This window comes from Fukomys damarensis, unplaced genomic scaffold (genome assembly GCF_012274545.1).
Source record: "Fukomys damarensis isolate Sample0158 unplaced genomic scaffold, DMR_v1.0_HiC HiC_scaffold_27, whole genome shotgun sequence".
NCBI classification, from domain to species: Eukaryota; Metazoa; Chordata; class Mammalia; order Rodentia; family Bathyergidae; genus Fukomys; species Fukomys damarensis.
Genome location: NW_022900939.1, coordinates 19,547,169 through 19,565,192, shown reverse-complemented (window position 1 = coordinate 19,565,192; position 18,024 = coordinate 19,547,169). Strand labels below are relative to the sequence as shown.

General features: G+C 52.9%; 1 protein-coding gene across 1 annotated transcript in view; it reads left to right on the top strand.

Annotated features, from left to right (window-relative positions):
• Window positions 1-18,024, top strand: part of Ano1 (anoctamin 1) — an 80,191-nt gene that overhangs the window by 30,066 nt on the left and 32,101 nt on the right. Inside the window, exons 10-12 of the mRNA XM_033756817.1 lie at window positions 233-297; window positions 1,063-1,197; window positions 4,881-5,041. Coding sequence (XP_033612708.1) covers window positions 233-297; window positions 1,063-1,197; window positions 4,881-5,041 — 361 coding nt within the window. The remainder of the gene's footprint in view (window positions 1-232; window positions 298-1,062; window positions 1,198-4,880; window positions 5,042-18,024) is intronic.

Below are 18,024 nucleotides of genomic sequence, written 5' to 3'. Positions count from 1 at the left end.
ATAGGAAGGCTTCATGGTGGCAGGCGTTGTGGGCTAAATTACAAAGAGCTGAGATCCTGTGATCTGCCGGGAGCACCTTCCCATCCCCACCTTCACCTGGAAATGCAGCTCCCTCTGTCCAGCGTGCAGCCAGCTCTCAAGAGCTCACTGAATGAATGAGTGAGCTGGTAATGGGCTGAGGCCCCGCAGCACTGTGTTGTGGGGAGTGAGCCCGTCACGCTTCCCTCTGCAGCTCCTGTACGAGGAGTGGGCACGCTACGGCGTCTTCTATAAGTACCAGCCGATCGACCTGGTCAGGTACGTGGGGCGTCTGGCCTGGCATCTCAGGCAGCAGGAAGCGGGTCCCTGTGTGTTTCAGCCACTGCGAACATCCCGTTACCCAGGGACCTGTTGGAACTTGACGCTGTGGGAGGATCTGGGGCAGCACTGGCTGGAGCAGTTTGTTCACCGTTGCTGGGGAACCGGGAGACAGGCACTTTCCATCACATTCATTATCTCCCCTAAATCGACTGCCTGGCCTGGCCTGGCCCTGGCATCATGGTGGCGTGGAGGGGAGGAAAAGAGTTGCTTTGGGATTTGCCAGAATTTGAAAGGGATCCAGGATGGCCTCTGTCCCCGTGAGGCAAGAAGGAGGGGTGCCAGCCTGTCCTGTGGAGACCTGCACACCAGTCTGGCCCGTAGAAATCCATGTCAACCACAGAGGTGCCAAGGCGCCTAATGCGAGGAATGACTGCTTTGCACGGCACCTCCATGTCCAGGCTCATTCCAGTCCTTATACTGAGTGGGGCTTGGAGTGGGGCTGACGGCCTTGAGGGACACGTCCCGCCAGTGTCACAGGCAGAGGAGCACCCATCTTCTCAGGGCACAAGATGGGGATGCGTAGGAAAAGCAGAGAGCACCCCACACCTGATGAGGCGTCCCAAAGCCCCATTCTCTGCTTCTTGGGCAACAGAAGCTATGGCCCCAGTTGAGTTGGTCCTTGCTGGGGAGGGTGGGTGACCTGTTTTTCCCTGTAGCACAGAGTGAGAGTGAGCATGTCTCTGGCTTTGCCTCTGGGTGTAGGAAGTATTTCGGGGAGAAGATCGGCTTGTACTTCGCCTGGCTGGGTGCGTACACCCAGATGCTCATCCCTGCCTCCATTGTGGGAATCATCGTCTTCCTGTACGGATGTGCCACGGTGGACCAGAACATCCCGAGGTAGGCGGCAGCCCCTCCCCTGTGGCACATGCCCTTCCTGCTCCAGAGCCACCTCCCCTATTACAGAGACAGAATCCATTAGGACGCCGGCCTTCGGCCACCTCCTGGGCACAGGCTCAGCCCCCGGAGAAATCTCATGCCGGCCACAGCTGTCAGAATGAAGTGCTCATGGCCATAAACCCATAGGCATCCTTCTTGGGCATGAGCATCCTCGGGTGTGCTTTATATCCAGGAAAAGATATAAAATGAATACCAGAGACATTTTCATGCTTTGAAGGATTGTTGTTGTTTTTTTGCCTGTTCTGTTTAATTCTTACTATGTTCCCTGCACCATCACATGGTCAGTAAGAGACCAATGTCAGAGACCTTGGTGCAGGCTGGTGTGGGAGTGGGCCAACTCTGCCTGCCCAAGCTGCTGAGTGGTGCCTGCTTCCATCACACCCAGGGCGCACTTCATGGGAAGGGTGCCACAGCCACGGACAGCACCATACAGACCACCAGTGCCTTCTGCTAGTTACCTGGGGTTAGATCAGACAGCAGGGCCTCCAGAAGATGACCAAGCCCCAGAGACCACCCGGCCCATTTCTGAGTGCTGTTCTCCTAAAGTTCACATCATCCTCTGTGGGCACTGACTTGATCTGCTGATGTCAACCCGAGGACTACTATGTGTGCGTTGAGGCCCCTGAGCTGTCAGGGACACTGTGCCAATGGGCATCTCAGTGCTTGCCCTGCGCCTTCCTTGTGCGCATCACTATGCCAAGCATTGAGACCCTAATGGGAAATCTGAGCTAGGCCTGTCTTGCAGGAACTCATGGTCTCTAAAGAGTCTGAAGACAGCTGCTTCTAGTGATTCTGCCAAGTGCATATCTCCACTATGGAGCCATAGTTTGGCATATTCATCACTAGTTGTGGTCAGTAAAGAGCCAGTAAGTCTTTGGACTTGTGAAGAAGCTGGTTCTTAGCAGTCCAGAAAGACAAATCTGGCCAATTTTTGTTTAAATAATGATTAAGTACATGAATAACACCTCAAATATTCCACCCACCCAAAATCAAAGCTCTACAGGCCTCTGGCCCAGCCCCATCAAGTGCTATTTTTGCCCTAGGCAAGAGAAAGCTCCTTCCTTTGTTTGCTAGGGTGATGTGAGGTCCTCAAACTTGGGTTTGATTAGGGTAAAAATCAAAGAAGGCCAGAGCTGGAGGAGGGGTTAAGATTGGCTTTGCTGCAAGAACTCAAAGGCTAAGGGAAATGGCAAGTGGAAATGGTCTGGGGAGCCCCCATCTCCCTCCCTCCTGAAGGGAGGAAGCCCTGCCAGCCCAGAGTGTGGGCTCCTGAGAAAGCCACCAGCATCCTCTTGACACTGACAGCTCTGCCACTTTCCGTCACATGGTCAGATGTGCAGACAGCAGTTGGTGACAGAGACAAGGCCAGTGCCCAGCCTGCCCCAAACCCAGCCACTGCCCATCAGTGCCTCCCATAGAAGCAGATGTCTGGTTCCCCCAGAGACCATCCGGCAGGGAGGCCAGCAGCCAGCGTGGTGCCATCCTGCCGTGCCACACCCCTCCCAGCCTCCCTGAAGAACAGACCTTCCCACTCCTTGTCTTTATGTTGGCTGAGCTCAAACCCACAGGAAAAGGCTTATTGTCTGGCTGGTGGCATTAGCACTGGAAGCAGAGGCAGGCAGGGAGAGGCATCAGGCCTCTAGCCTGCCACCCTCAGGCAAGGTGGTCCCTTGGTGGTGCCTTTCACCCACAGTCCCCTGAGGGAAGGGCTTGGGACAGCAGAGAACTCCTAAACCTGCCAGGCACCATTGTAAAACCTATACACGTGCTGGTTGGTTGCATCCTCCTAATGACCCAGTGGTTACTATCAGTACCACCGCTCAGCAGATGGGGAAACTGAGGAGTAGGAGTTAAGGAAAACCTGCCTGAGACCACACAGATCAGAATCATTGGAGCTGAGAGTCAAACCCAGAGTGGCTGGTGCGAGAGCACACATATCTCTTACTGCTCATGGTGTCTGGTCCTTCTCCCTGCTCTTCCCAGGCATGCGCACGCATGTGCACACGCACACACACACACACACACACACCTCCCCAGACACTCTGGGGCCATGACCTTAGCTGTCATTAGCTTTTCCTCCATCTTCCCCTGCTAGACACAGTACCTGGGAGCAGTGTAGTGGATTTGCCATTCTGAAATAGACAGGTGGGGGCCACAACTGAAGGAACAGAGCTGAGCCAGGATGCCCTGCTTCCTGGGCGCAGAGCAGCATCCCCCAGAACTGGTGGCAGATGCCTACTAAACCCCAACTGCCACACACCAGGTATGTTTCTGTAGTAGGTTCATGTATATCCAGAAATCTAAAAAACAAAACAGAAAGCACCCACTCTGGCTGTGTCCCAGATGACCATCTAACCCCTGGGAATGAGCCTCCAGCCTGTGCGTCTATTTATAGATTGGGGTCTGGTCCAAGTTCACAGGAAGGAGAGAGTTCAGGGCAGGTCACAATTGGAAGGGCTGTATTCTGGCCCCTCTTCCTTGTTTTCCAGAAAGAAAGGCCAACTTGGAACTTGAGGATTTGTCCAAAGGGACAGAGTAAAGGACAATCTGTCAAGCACCTGACCTCAGCAGAGAACCTCTAGCCCCTGAGAGCGATTCTGTGCACAGGCTTTGACGATCCAGAGACCGGGGGTCAGGTCTCATTGTGCTGTTGGCTCTGAGGAAGTTACTTAGGTTTTCTGGGCTTTTCCTCATCTGTGAAGGTGGGATAGTAATGCCATACTGTAGTCCTCAGGGCTGCTGCTCACTCACTGGCGGCCTTTCAGTCTGCGCAGAAGAGAGCCTGGGCCAGGGGCCTCAGGTCTCACACGGCTCCCTGTCCTGCATGCTGTGTGTGGCTGCACCCCAGATGGCCTGTCTGCTCAGCAGGATGGAGCCTGCCGTGCCTGGGTCCCCCCAGTCTGGCCATCTTGGGGATGTGTTCCTTCCATCCTAGCCTCCAGGAAAGTCCCAGCACCCCTTTTCTCCCCTCTGAGTGTCCAGAACACCCCAGATTATCGTGGCTGGGTGCCCAGGTGGCTCCATAGGGCAGCTGCACACCTGGACAAAGGGAGCTGCTATCTGAGTGCTCAGCACAGGGCCTGGCCGGCAGCTTCAGGGTTCTCACTGAATTTTACTCTCTGCCTCCTTCTGGGTCCCAGGGCCTGGCCGCATGATATCCATGCAAAGATCGGAACCCAGTGTCTTTAGTGCGGTGCAGTGGTTCCCAGTGATGAGAGGGATGGGGATGCTTGGCTCAGGGTAGGGCGAGACCCAGGCTGTGAACGCCACTGCCCTGGGATCACCTTAGAGGGAGGGCTCTGTTCCCCTCCTGCATCGAGCAAGCCTGGATGCTTGGCCACATGGCCAGTTCGTGCAAAATGACACGTCAGGGCCCTTGTTCAGACACTGCTAGGGTTTTAAAGCAGCTGGCTCAGGGCCTCACAATAAGCCTTGGGCCCTGTGGCAGAGCTCAGGTTGAGGACAGCATGGGTGTCACATCTGGGAAGCCAGCTCCTGGTGGCACAGGAGGACGGGAATGACTGAAGCCAGTTGATATGACTCGCTGTGTCTGCTGTGCTGTGCCATGGCCCCAGGAGGTGTCCCGTCAGCGCTGGGGACTGAAGTCCACCCTTCTCTTGCAGCATGGAGATGTGTGACCAGAGGCACAATATCACCATGTGTCCTCTCTGTGACAAGACCTGCAGCTACTGGAAGATGAGCTCAGCCTGCGCCACAGCCCGTGCCAGCCACCTCTTCGACAACCCAGCCACTGTCTTCTTCTCCGTTTTCATGGCTCTGTGGGGTAAGCGAGTCCGGCAGTGTGTGGGCCACCGCAGTGATACGGTGCCCCTCATCCATAGTGGGGTTTGCCAGGGATGCACCCAGGCTGGGGTGGAAATCACTGCCATATCACTGGGTCTGTGCTGCATCAAAGATGCAGGGGTATTACTCTGTCCCGACAAGAGCCGGCTGCCTGGGCAGCCCAGGAGGTGCTTTGCTCTTAAGGCCCTGGGGCCCGGGCTGTCAGCCCAGGGAGGGCAGCTGCTTCAGAACACAGTGGCCAGGGCTCCACAGCCTTCCCTGCCATGAAGGCTGTGCTAGCTATGCTGACTGTGATCCCTGTAATAAGACTGCCCTGGGCCAGGCCCGGCGAACCTGTCTCCTTAGAGCCTCACGGCCTCCCTGCCGGCTTCCCGTGCCCATTCTCAGATGAAGAAGCTGAGGCCCAGAGAGGGCATGAAATACTGGGGTTGTGCAGTTCCTGAGCAGCTCAGGCAGACACGTGTGCACGGGCCCACGTACATGCTCGTGTACACACATGTCCCCCAGGTGCTCCGGGGCAGCAGCCTGTGCTGCCATTAGGCTTTTCTTCATCTCAGTGTCCTCTTCCTTGTCGCAGAGCCTGGCACATACAGGGCAGCATGTATACAGTTCTGAAATAGATGTCTGGGTGCCATCTCAGAAGGAAGGAAGTAAACCTATGATTCCAGCCCCGTGCCCCAAATCCTGGACCCCCTTTTTTCTAGCAGCCGCAATGAATGCTCCCCTTCCAGGGAATTCCCAGTCCCAGTCCCACCTGGCCCCCGACTCTAGCCTCAGGAAGCAGGAGGCTGGTAAGGGGCGGCTGATGCCTGTCCGAAGACACTTCTGGTTAGCAAATGGAGCTGCCCTTCTCTGCGAGCGGGGCTCGTCAGAGCGTTGGCCCCTGAGGATTTGGGATTTGTGCAGTGAATAGCTGTGCTGTCCCCACTGGTCCCCGGACCCCCAGTCCTTTCTTCCAGGGCCTTTGGGTAATAGGTGGGACCAGGCAGGAGACAGCAAAGGAGCGGAAGGGTCAGGACCTGTCAAGAAAGGAAGTCAGGAGGGCTTCCTGGGAGAGGCGTGAGGCCCTTGGCTGAGATCTGAAGATGTGATGGCAAAAGAGCCGCATGGTGAGAGGCCAGGAAGCAGCCTCGCTGGCTTCCCTGAGTCTCACTGGGCCCCTGCGGCAGGGCACGGTCCCAGGACTTGAAAGTGCTCCAGCTCTTTACCACCTGAGTGCCCAGCGGGCAGTGATGGACTGAACTTGATCACTTTGCGTGGCTCTGTGTGCCTCACTGTCTGTGACCTCTATCCTTGAAGATCCTATGTGTCCTGTTCCTAAGTGGAAACAATGTCTCTCAAAGATGTGCCTGAGTCCCTGAGGTCCAGGCCCTGTGATTCCAGGTCAGATTCCTCCTGACAGAGGGGCAGCTCCTCGGTGTTGCTGGCTCCTCAGGGTGGGTTTGGAGCTGGAAGCCAGGGCCAGATCTGAAACCAGCCCGAGACGGCTGTGTGTAGGGCTGAGCAAGTCTGAGGCTCGGGTGCTGATCTGTGGGCTGCGCACCCCTCCTGCCTGTCCTTTGGTGCCCAAGTCCTCCCCGACTGGAGCCCAGCAGCCTCTGCAGCCCCAGAAGTTCTGTTTAGTCTGGGGCTCTGTCTGTTGATGTTTAAGAGAGTTTTTCAGCAGGGTCGCAGAGGCAGAAGCGCAGAGCTCGTCTTAGCATCCATGTGGCCCTGACTTTGTGCACTCAGGTGTGGTTGGGAGGCATCAGGTGAGCAGGGAGCAGGGAACCTGGCCTGCCCTCAGCTCCTACTCCAGCCCTAGCAGCGGGACTGAGTCCTTAGCCAGCTGGGTGCCAGCGAGGGTGTGGGTCAGGGCATCTCCCGGCAGATGCTGTGTAGCCAGCCCTGGCTGCACACGGAGACTCTTGGAGAGCAGTTAGGGATCCACATTGGCGTCCCTATTGCGTGGGCTCCATCCTGTCCTCGTCCACACTGTAGCACCTGGCACACGGGGCCGGAAGGCCAAGTCCATTCCACCCCAAAGGGTTACCAGGCAGCTCTTTCCCCATTCAGGGTCCCTACAGCCCTGTGCAGCTGCTGAGCAAACCCACTGGGGGTCCTGTGAGTGAATGTGACCCTCACGGTGCCAAACCACCCCAATCACTAGGAGATCATTCGATGCCAACTTCCGTGGGCAGCCAGTTAACCCATTGGGTACCCAGATGTCCACCTCTGCCACATCACCACCCCCTCACTGTAAGCTCAGCTGCTTCATCTGCAGAACGGGCTTGAGAGGAGATGAAATAGTGAATATAGTCATGGCAAGGCTTAACACGCAGCTGGTTCTCGGCACAGTGTGTTGTCAGTGCCACTTCATCACAGCGAAGTATTGTGAGAACTAGGTAAAATCTATATGAAAGTGTCCACAGTGTGCCCAGCATGTAGGAGACATTACCAACTAGTATTGATGGAATGTGTCACAATCTGGCACTTCAGCAAACCCTGTGAAGCAAAAACTGATGAATTCACTCCTCCTAAAACTTCACCGTCTAGGATTCCAAGGGACCCATATGTGCAAAGTCCCTGTGGTGAGGTGTGGGCCTGGGGAAAGAATCTGTGGGAATAGGAAGGAAGATGCTGGCCAATCCTGGAGAGGCCAGCAAGGGCATGCTGTGACGAGCTTAGTGTTCTCACAAGGAGGAACCAGATACCAGGGTAGTCTGTTCAATATGTTTTCCTGTCTGATGCCTGAGATAGAGGCTATAAACCTGAGGAAGCTCAGGCAGTGATCAGGAAGGAGTTTTCTCTGACTGGAGACAGCAGCTATAGCTTTCACTGGAGATCACTGAGAGCTCTGTGGGATGCACTATAGTCCCCATGACCTTCTCATCTGTGGCTATGTGTGACAAGAAGCCACTTTGTCGCACTGTGGGGCAAAAGTCTGGGAAAGTGGCTGAAACGAAGGAAGGTACAAGTGAAGCGGTCCTGGGAGGGTCCTGACTGTGTCCCCTCATCTCCCTCTTTCCCCCTTTAAAATTCTGCCCTGGTGATGAAGCCCCCATGGTGAAGAGTCCTCTGATAATGCCACAGTGAGCTCTCCAGTCATCCAGAGATTCGAGTGGGTTCCACTGAGTGGCTTCCTCTATGGCGTGGGTTAGAAATCACAGCCCTCTACTGCCAACCAAGAACAAAAGGCTTTGAAATTGCCCTGGAGGTGCCTGGCCCAAGCCCTGCCCTCCCTGAGGGCTGCCCACCCAGCCTCATCTCAGCCTTAGGAAGGGAGCAGCCACCCGCATTGCCCTGCTCACGTCCCCTGTGGACGTGTCTACCATCATGGGGTCCTCCGCCCTGTGCTGTGTTTTCTGGGCGCTTGTTAAAGCACAGATCCTGGGTTTCGGGTTGTAGCTCAGAGGTAGAGCACACAGTTAACCTTCACCAGCACCAAAAGCATACGGACTCCTGGGCACCACGCCTGACCTGCTGACGTGGGGCCCAGGGCCATGGAATCTGCATGGTGACAATCTCTGAGCTGCCCTATGCCTGTGGGTATCTGAGCTCCTGACCCATCTGTGGCCCCGTGCTCTCATCCTACCATCCCTGTGTCCAGATTTATGGCCAGTGCATCTCCCCACTCTCGGAAGTTGCTTCTGTTCTCCAGAGCCCAGCACCCACCCCATCTTCAAGGGGGCAGCATTAATGGTGCCACCAGGTCCGGTTGCTGGAAACATAGAATGAGGTGTGACGTGTGATACTGTCAGGCTGAGCCTGCCTATGCCTGGATCTGGCCCTTAGTTTCTACTGGCTGGTACAAGTGGGCATTTTTTTTTTTTACATATGTGACGGACATAGCCGGGGAGATTGGGTTAGGGCTCAGATCAGAATTGTGCCTTGTGCTGGGGCTTCTGCCAGTTCGTTGACTTCATCTCCTTCACAACAGAGTGATCAGCCACACAGGTGGCCTGGGCCTCCGCTGTGCTGATCTCTGTTATGCAGACTGTCACCTCCCCAGCGATGGGACAGGTTGAGAGTCTGTGATCCCATGGGGAGGATGTGCACACTGAAGCAACTGCCCCCGGCCTCCAGCCAGCCTAACAGCCAAGAGGCAGAAGCAAGACATGAGCCCCATTATTCTGGCTCCAGAGCCCCAGTCACTTGAAGGCTGTGTCGCTCAGTGGCTGTTCCAGCAGGTGCTTTGCTTATTCCTGACTCGCTTGCCTCAAATGTACCCACTTACCTGAATAGCTTCCCCATCTATCTTCGCAAAAGCACGCCTCCTTCCCCGTAGACTGTTTGTCAGACCCCAGACTTAGCGCTCTGCAGGTGCTGTCTGAGGAATCCCCTGTACAGCTCCGGAAGGAGGTGCTGTTATTTTCTCTGATGAGGACACTGAGGCTGGGAGAAGTTAAGTGACTTTCCCAAGATCACACAGCTAACAGAATGATTACAGCTCCGTGGCCTGGCCCATCTGCCTCCAAGATCCCAGGGAAAGCCCTGCTCACATCTGTCTCCCCATTCAGTGCCCTCTTAGGGGAGCAGGGTTTTACCCAAAATCAGGAGTGAGGGATACACAGGCGGTGATGTTGCCCTCAGGTGTGATTATGTTGTAAACACTCACTGCTGTTGGCCAGTCCTGCTGCGGCCCCGGCCTCAGAGACCCAGCAGCCTGGAGGATCTCATTCTCCCAGGACTGGGGAAGGAAGAGGAGGCTGTGCCCCTGCCTCTGCGGGAGACACCAACGTGCCCGCCCTGTCAAACGGAGATTCAGCCAACGTACCCCATTTGGAGGGGAAAAAACATGTCACAAAAAAGCCGAACTACTCCCACAAAGCCCTTTGGAGAAAGGAAGTTTATTTAAACCGGGACACAAACAGCAGGAAGGAACGAGTTGGGCCTGAGCGGTTTGGAGCCATCCACCCCCACAACCTGCAGGGTGGGTGCAGAGGTGACAGCGAGGCCTTTCCCGGCCCTTTCTCACTGCTGTCAAGTGCAATTAGCATTGAGCTCCTGGTTTCTTTCTTTCTTTTTGTTCTTCACTCAATTGCTCATTCATTTCCCTCTAAGGGATCATTTTCCTGCTGGAGTCTCTTCTTCCATTGTTTCTTTTTCCTGCCCTCCAGCTGTTCCATTTCTGCTGCCCGGTTGCACACAGCAGCCCCAGACCTGTTCCTAAGGGAGCGGGCTCTGGACCCCACTGGCTCCCTGCCCCTTCAGGCCTGAGTTTTCATCTCTACCCCCACCCCTGCAGGCCGCGCCTTCCTGGAGCCGGCACCCTGATCCCTGAGTCTTCTGACTGCTCCTGCCTAATGCCTGACATTTCAAAGCCCTAAATAAGATGTCCCATTAAGCCACTTTGAGTCCCATTGAGCTATTTTCTGGGATCAATTTTCTGAAATTATAGCATAATAATGGGTTTTCACCGCCTGTCAATCCCAGGCGGAACAAAGGAGCTTATAGGATTTCAGAGAGAGGTGGTCTGACCTTAATGAGATGCTGGAGGTGCAGGTGAGCCTCCAGGGCTGGGCCCCATTGAGTCACCTGAAACTGGGTGGGGACAGAGGACAGTTAGAGTGTGATTGTCCTCAGAGATTAAAAGGCAGTTGGTGGGTCCCAAGCAGAATGTTCAGGGGGTAAGTAGTCAGGGTATCTGGTGTCTCCATTGAAAAGCGAAGGGCTGGAGGCCTCTGCACATTGCAAGCTCAGTGTGGAGTGTCCTACCCTGCAGCTCTGCCCTCCAGCTGGCCAGAGGTAGCCTCAGAGACCCAGCAGCCGGGAGGCTGAGCAGACCCTTCCCTGTGCAGGTAGCAGTGGTTAGGCTTGTTCTTGTTCTCAGGGGCTCTCAGTCAGCCGGGGCTGCCCTGACCAGGCCCCCAGCCTGGGCTGCAGCCCCACACATCCACTGCTCAGAGGTCAGTGTGTAGTAAAGGCTCGTCTCCTAGGGCACAGATGACACCTTCTCCCTGTGCCCTCACATAGCGGAAGGGCCGCTTATCAGGGCACTCATCCCATTCCCAAGGGAACCATCCTCAGGACCTAGTCACCTACCACAGGCCACCTCCTAACTCCATCCCTTCGGGGCTGAGCATCTCACTTTCTGAATGAATTTTGGATTCACACAAATATGCAGTGTATAGCCAGTCTATTGGGGAACTAATAGATACTCAGATACTATATGTAAGCTGGCCACAGGGGTACATGCCTGTAATCCCAGCACTATAAGAGGTTGAGGTAGGAAGATCACAAGTTCAAGTCCAGCCTGGGCCACTGGGCAATTTAGTAAGACCCAGTCTCAAAAATATTAAAAAGGGTTGGAACTGGAGCTCTGTACAAAAGCCTTGGGTTCAATGCTCAATACTGAAGGAAAGAAGAAGAAAATGTGTGTGTGTGTGTGTGTGTGTGTGTATGTACGTACGTAAATATATGTGCCTCAGTTCATGAACTTAATTCTCTCCACAATTCTTGTAAAAAACCAAACTAGATAAGAACGAAATCAAACTTCCCCATAAGTTCAACATTGAACGTAACCATTGAATTTGATCCGGTTCTCATCCAACTCTGTTTGCGACCAGAATCATGGAAAGAAGTTTGTGACCAAGGTACCACTAAATATAGAGAATACTCCTAAAAAATGCATACACACTTCAGCAGTTCATCGTGCTAATAAATGTCTGGAAGCTAATGGCCACCACTTTGAACACTCTTCTCGTAATTGTAGAGGCCAAAGGTAGCTTGTATTAATCTCATGATATCTCAATAAATTTAGTATTAAAATATTTATACAAGTTTTGCTTTTCCTAATGTATATAATTTTTGGCACTCTACACACATGCATATATATAATATATGTATTATAATTATATATATTATATATAATTGTGTGCTATTAGCTAGAACTGCTATTTAAAAAAAAGAAAAAACAACGTAGATGGGGGCTTAAACCAAAGACATTTATTTCTCACAGTTTTGAGAACTGAGAAGACCAAGATCAACGTGCTGGCTGATTTAATTCTTGTTAAGCCCATAGCTGGGCTTTCAGAGAGTGTCTTCTTGCTCCTGCAGCAGCTCTTGGATGTCTTTCTTACCAGGGCACTAATCCCAGCACGGGCCCCACCCTCATGACCTCATCCAGTCTCACCACTCTCCTAGGCCCCGCCTCCTATTCTGCCACACGGGGGACCCACTAAATGGTAACTCCACAGTCCCTCCAGCCCCACCCCTGGCAACCACAGATCTGTTCCATAGTCTGAATTTGCCGCAACATTCTAAAGACTTCCCATAAGTGGGATGCGCGGGACCCTGTGGCCTTGGCTCTGTGACCAGCCACAGCCTCCTGGAGGGACACGGTGGAGATCCTAGCAAGTGGGCTCAGTCAGGAGAACAATCCCCTGCGCACAGCCCTGCCTTGACCCAGCTGTGGACCTGCCCCACAGGGAGCCTCTCAGGCAAGACACCAGAATGGGAGGCAGAGGCCAGCACAGGCGAGTCCCAGGCCCAAGCTCGAGGCTGGGCCTGATACAGGGCAGACCCAGAGATGCTCTTCCCTGCAGCCTTGGGCTCACATTTGCAGAATGCTGTCATTAAAACAAACGTTTAAAGCAGGAAAGACACAACTGGACCAGGCCTACTGGATGCCCTCTCCACCTGTGTAGTATCCCTTGCCACTGTGGGACTCCAGATTTCATGGGTGGTCTTGTCTCCTTGCCACTTGTATGATTTGGCCAGAGCTAGGGGAAGTGACTCTGGTATGAGTGGCCCATGATCTTGGTATCATAGACCTGGGGTGAGTTTCCACTCTTTTTATGAATGAATCCCTGGCCTCAAACCCTCAGTTTATCTGTCTGTAAAGTGCAGAATGTTATCCAGACCTCAGTTTGGGGTCAGGTTAAAGTGATCAACGTGAGAAGGCACCACATCAGGTGCTGCTGCAGGCCAGAAGTGTGTGACGGTGTGTGATACAGCTGGCACATGTCACAGATGTCAGCTGTGAATGGAGCCTGTACGGAAGGGGCAGGACCTGTGGCCCACATGGTTGGCATAATGAGGGCTGGCTCCAGAAGCATCTTTTCAAAGGATAAGCACTTGGTATCCTCCAGCTTTGCTCAGCCCAGAAGAAAGCACTGTGTTTTGTTTGGTTTGGTTTTCCAAGATAGGGTCTTGCTGTGCAATTCAGGCCTTGAATTCACAATGTAGCCAAGGCTGACCTCAAGTTCACAGCAATCCTCCTGCCTCAGCCTCCCAAGTGCTGGGATCACAGGCGAGTACCTCCATTCCCTGCCTAAAAGTTGCTTTTTTATGCTGACTGCCATGTCCAGGGCTGAGGGCTGCCCCTGGGCTCAGTGTGAGCCTCCACAGCTCCCTCCTGCTGGCCAGATTGGAGCACCACACCTCTGTCCTGTGCTCTAGAGGTTATAGAGGCAGGCAGTAGGGCACGGTGAGGTCTGTGGCCACATGGAGAATGTCCGCCCAGATTTTTCTCAAGGCTCAGCTCCTGCTTCCCAGTGCCAGTGTAAAGGAGAAGTAGAAAATCCCTAATTTTATATCACATGCATTTTTATAAGCATGGCTGAGCCAAACAAGCCATGGCCATGTATCATTTCCACACACTGGCTACCAGGCTGTCTTCTAGTCTTGGCCCGGGTCAGCCTAGACATCTCCAGGAGAGCCCCTAGTGTTCACTCTAAGACCATTAACTGTGTGCGCACCCTGAATTCAGTATCAGCTGCCTAGCTCCGTGACCCTGGGCAAGTCAGTCAACCTCTGTTCCTTTGTTTCCTCATCCATAAAGTGAGGTGCTCTATGCTCTGTCAGACTTAACATAACAGACAGTTATGACTGTGATTGTTATTCCCTTAAGGGAAATACAACATCTGTGCAGAGCAGGTGTCCAGGACAGGTTATACGTACACCTTAGAGTCATAGAGGATTAGGTTGCAGTCCCACCTGGGCACCGCATGTAGCCCGTGGAGCCTCGATGACCTGGTTCATATCTATGAATGGAAAGTGTCCCTCCTGCGCATAATGCTGTGAATGTGGTGTTAACCACTGCCAGCAGATGCTGGCCCCATGTGGAGTCTCCAACCAGGCCGTATTCAATAGCACTGTGCTGAGCTGCTGAGTGCAGAGTCCATCCATGCTCTGCGGGGGGCCGCAGGCACCGCCTTCCTGGGCAGGGCTCCCTAAAGATGAGGGTTTGCTGCTCTTGGACAGCCCAGGTCTGGAAGGGTGCATGGCCAAGGAGAGGCCACTGTCCTCACTTCCCCCGAGGACCTTCCGGAGCTGGCGGAGCGGTGGGGACATGGAGAGCCAGGCAGAGGCTGCTCGCGGCTTCCTCCCGGGATGCGGTGTTGCTGGCCAGGCTGCCCCTCCCTCAGGCTACAGGCTATCTGCTCAGGGCCAGGTTCCCAGTGGGATTTCTGCACCCGTCTTTACGGTTTCCATGGGATGTTTGGCTGCATTTATACACTGCAATGATCAACTCAGGGTATTTACGTTTACCCACCATCTCAAACATGTAGCATTTCTCTATGTTGAGAACATTTCAGATCCTCTCTCGTAGTGATTCTGAATTAGACCATACCATATTGTTCACAATAATCACCCTTCTGTGTCCTGGAAAACCCAGAATTCATTACATTAATAGTGTGTCTGGGGCCGGGGATTTAGCTCAGTGGTTCCGCCTCCTGCCTTGCAAGCCCAAGGGCTCGAGTTTCATCCCCAGTACCAGGGGAAAAAAAAAGTATATCCATGCATCTCCTCCTCTACCCTTCCCAGCCTCTGGTGACCACTACCCTGGCCTCTGCTTCCATAAATCGGCTCTTTTGGCTTTCACATACAAGGAGATCGTGTGATACCTGATTTAATTTACACCCACATTATGATGTCCAGGCCTATCCATGTTGCTAAAAATGACAGCATTTCATCCTTGTTCTGGCTGAGTAGTACTGCACTGTGCTGTGTACCACATTTTCTCTGTCCACTCATCCATTGATCGACACCTTGGTTGGTTCTGCGTGTTGGTGAATAACGTGGCAACGAGCATCGGGCAGGTGTGTCTTTGACACATTGCTTTCCTTTCCTTTGGGTAGCTATCCTGACCTGGGATTGCCCAATCATACGGTAGATCTTTTTCATTTCACCGCACTATTTTCCACAGTGGCTCTGCTCAGGTACATTGCCACCAAACGTGTATCGCAGTCCCCTTTGTCCTCATCCTCGCCAGCAATTGTGGTTGTCGTTTTGACGGTCGCCATTCTTACCAGAATGAGGTGAGATCTCATTGTGCTTTTGGCCTGTCCTTCCCTGACGATTGCTCAACATTTTTCATATACCTGTGTCTTCTTTTGAGACGTGTCTTTTCAGATCATTTGCCCATTTTTTCAATCAGATTTTTGTCCTGAGCAGTTATCGGAATTCTACGTTTTCTAGATAGTAACCCCTTATCAGACGAGTAGTGTGCTGGGCCGGGGCCCAAGGTCCTAAATTCGATCCCCAGTATCAAAAAAAAAAAAAAAAATGAGTAGTGTGCAAAGATTTTCTACCTGTCACTCAGCTGATTATTTTTTTTTCTGTTCAGAAGCTTTTTAGTTTAATGCAATTCTATTTGACTGGTTTTTGTTACCTGTTCTTTACATTGTTGTCTGAAATAATTTTTGCCTAGATCCTGTTGGAGCTGGTTTTGAATAATATCCATCCCTTCCCACTCCTGCTCCACTCTGCACCGTGGAGACCGTCCTTGCTAGGCTCCCTATTGTGTTAGCTACTTTCTCATGGCGGGGACAAAACACAACTCCCACAACTTGAAGCAGGAGAGATTTACTCTGGCTCACAGTTTCAATCCAAGGCAGGAACAGTGTGGTGGGAGGGCAGGGTAGAGGAAAGCTGCTCAACCATGGCAGCCAGGCACCAGAGGAGAAGCGGGGAGCTGGGGACCAGAAAACACCCTTCCGGCCCCTCCTCGGTGACTACTTCCCACGAGCTAACAGCACATTCAGCTCTGAACTCATCGGTGGATGAATGTACTGACAAAAATAGAGTTCTCATGATCCGTTCATCTTCCAAACACACGAGACTTTGGAGGACAGTTTAGATCTGAACTGTAGCTCTGTGCCCACTTCCTGTGGTTTCAGCCCTGGTGCTCTGCTGAGAGCTAAAGTGCGTCTCCCCATCTCACCTGTCTTCCTGGAGCATCCCTCGCAGGGACTGTGTCTTCTTGCCCCTGGCTCCCACCAGGAAGCCTGCACTGATTCTGGATTCTCTTGGGCAACTCCAGATTCTGGCTTTGGAAACCTCCGCTCACTGTCACCACTCCGTGCCCTGGTGCCAGCTTCCTACAGCTAACCCTTGGGGATCTCGCCAGTCACCAGGGCTCTCCTCTTGTCTGTGTGGCCAGTTCCCAGGATTACCCCATTTATTGTCTCTGTACTCACCTACTGTGAAAAAGGCGTGTGGTGAAAGGGACGTGTCCACACAGACAAGCTCTGGAAGCTGAGCCCAGAGGTTCAGAGCCAATCCCTGCCAATTCCAAAGTGTATTTGTCTTACTTACTTTTTCCTCGTTGCTGAGAACAAAATACTCGACACTGAGAGTAAAAGGGGGAAAGGTTTACCTGGCTCACTGTTTGTAGACGTTTCAGTCTATAGTCGGCTGGCCCCAAGGCAGGGTGGCATGGCAGAGGAGAAAGAGTTCGTGGTGGACAGAAAGTAGCAAAGCAAGCAAGAGACAAGACAAGCCTCTTTCTGTCCCCTATATTACATCGAGGATACCAGGATCAGGGTGGTGCCAGACCAATCAATGGACTGATGTAGTCATCAGCCACCCTTAATCCTAGTACCCTTAACACTCTAGATCCAGCCACCTCTGAAAAATCCCCACCTATGACTGCATGAGGCTTTGGGGGGACATCTAGACACAAACCAGAACAATACTCTTCCCTGGAACATGAGGTCTCTGGTTGACGACACTCTGTGAGTTGGCACTGAAGGTTCAGTTGTACGTATCACTTTATTTCCATCCTGGAACCATTGCTTATCAGAGAAGCCATTTGATCCCTCTAACCTTCACTTTTCTTCTCTGTAAAATGGGGAAACAGGGCAGAATGAACTCCAGGAGGAGAACAGATGCAGTTGTGGGCCCTGAATTAGTTTATATTCCATGCTATGTGAAATGCCTGAGGCAAAGTCTCTTTAGAAAAGAGCTTCATTTTTTCTCAGGAGGTCCGAGGTGAAGGGCCAGCATCCGGTGACACCTTTTTACCCACAGAGTCCTGAGGTGGTGTAGCACATCACATGGTGATAGACAGACAGCAGCGCTTGTGTCTGCGTCTGTTGGTGTCTCTCTCTGTCTCATCGCCCTGATGACCTCATCTAAACCTAATCCTCTCCCAAAGGCCTCCCTGCAAACACCATAGTTGGATTAAATTTCCCCACTTCTGACTCCTCACAACAGAGATTAAATTTCAACACATGAAGACGTGGGAGATGCTCCAACCGTGTCCAAGCCATTGCAGGTGCCGTGAGACACGGGTTTTCTTCTGACTCTAAGGGAAATAATCGATCCGTAGCTTCCTGTATGTAACAGTCAGCTGTTCATTGCTGGGACAAAATGCCTAACATATGCGACTTGGAGGAGGAGAGATTTATTTTGGCTCACGGTTTCTGAGGTTTCAGTGCATGGTCCTGTCTCCGAGGCAGAAACATCGTGGCAGAAGGGTGTGGTGGAGGAAGCTGCTCAGCTCCTAGCAGCCAGGAAGCTGGGAGAGCAGGAAAGAGCTAGAGAGGTCAAGGCAAGTATAGCATAGACCCTTCAGAGTCACACCCCTCAGTAACCTACTGCCTCCATCTGGGCCCCAGATCAGCCCACCTAGCTGTGAACTCATCAGTGGATGAACCCACTGTGAGGTTAGTGCCCCAGGGTCCAGGGACCTCTCCAGGCTGCACTTTTTTTTTTTTTTTTTTTTTTTTTCCAACGCCAAGTCTGCCTCTTGAT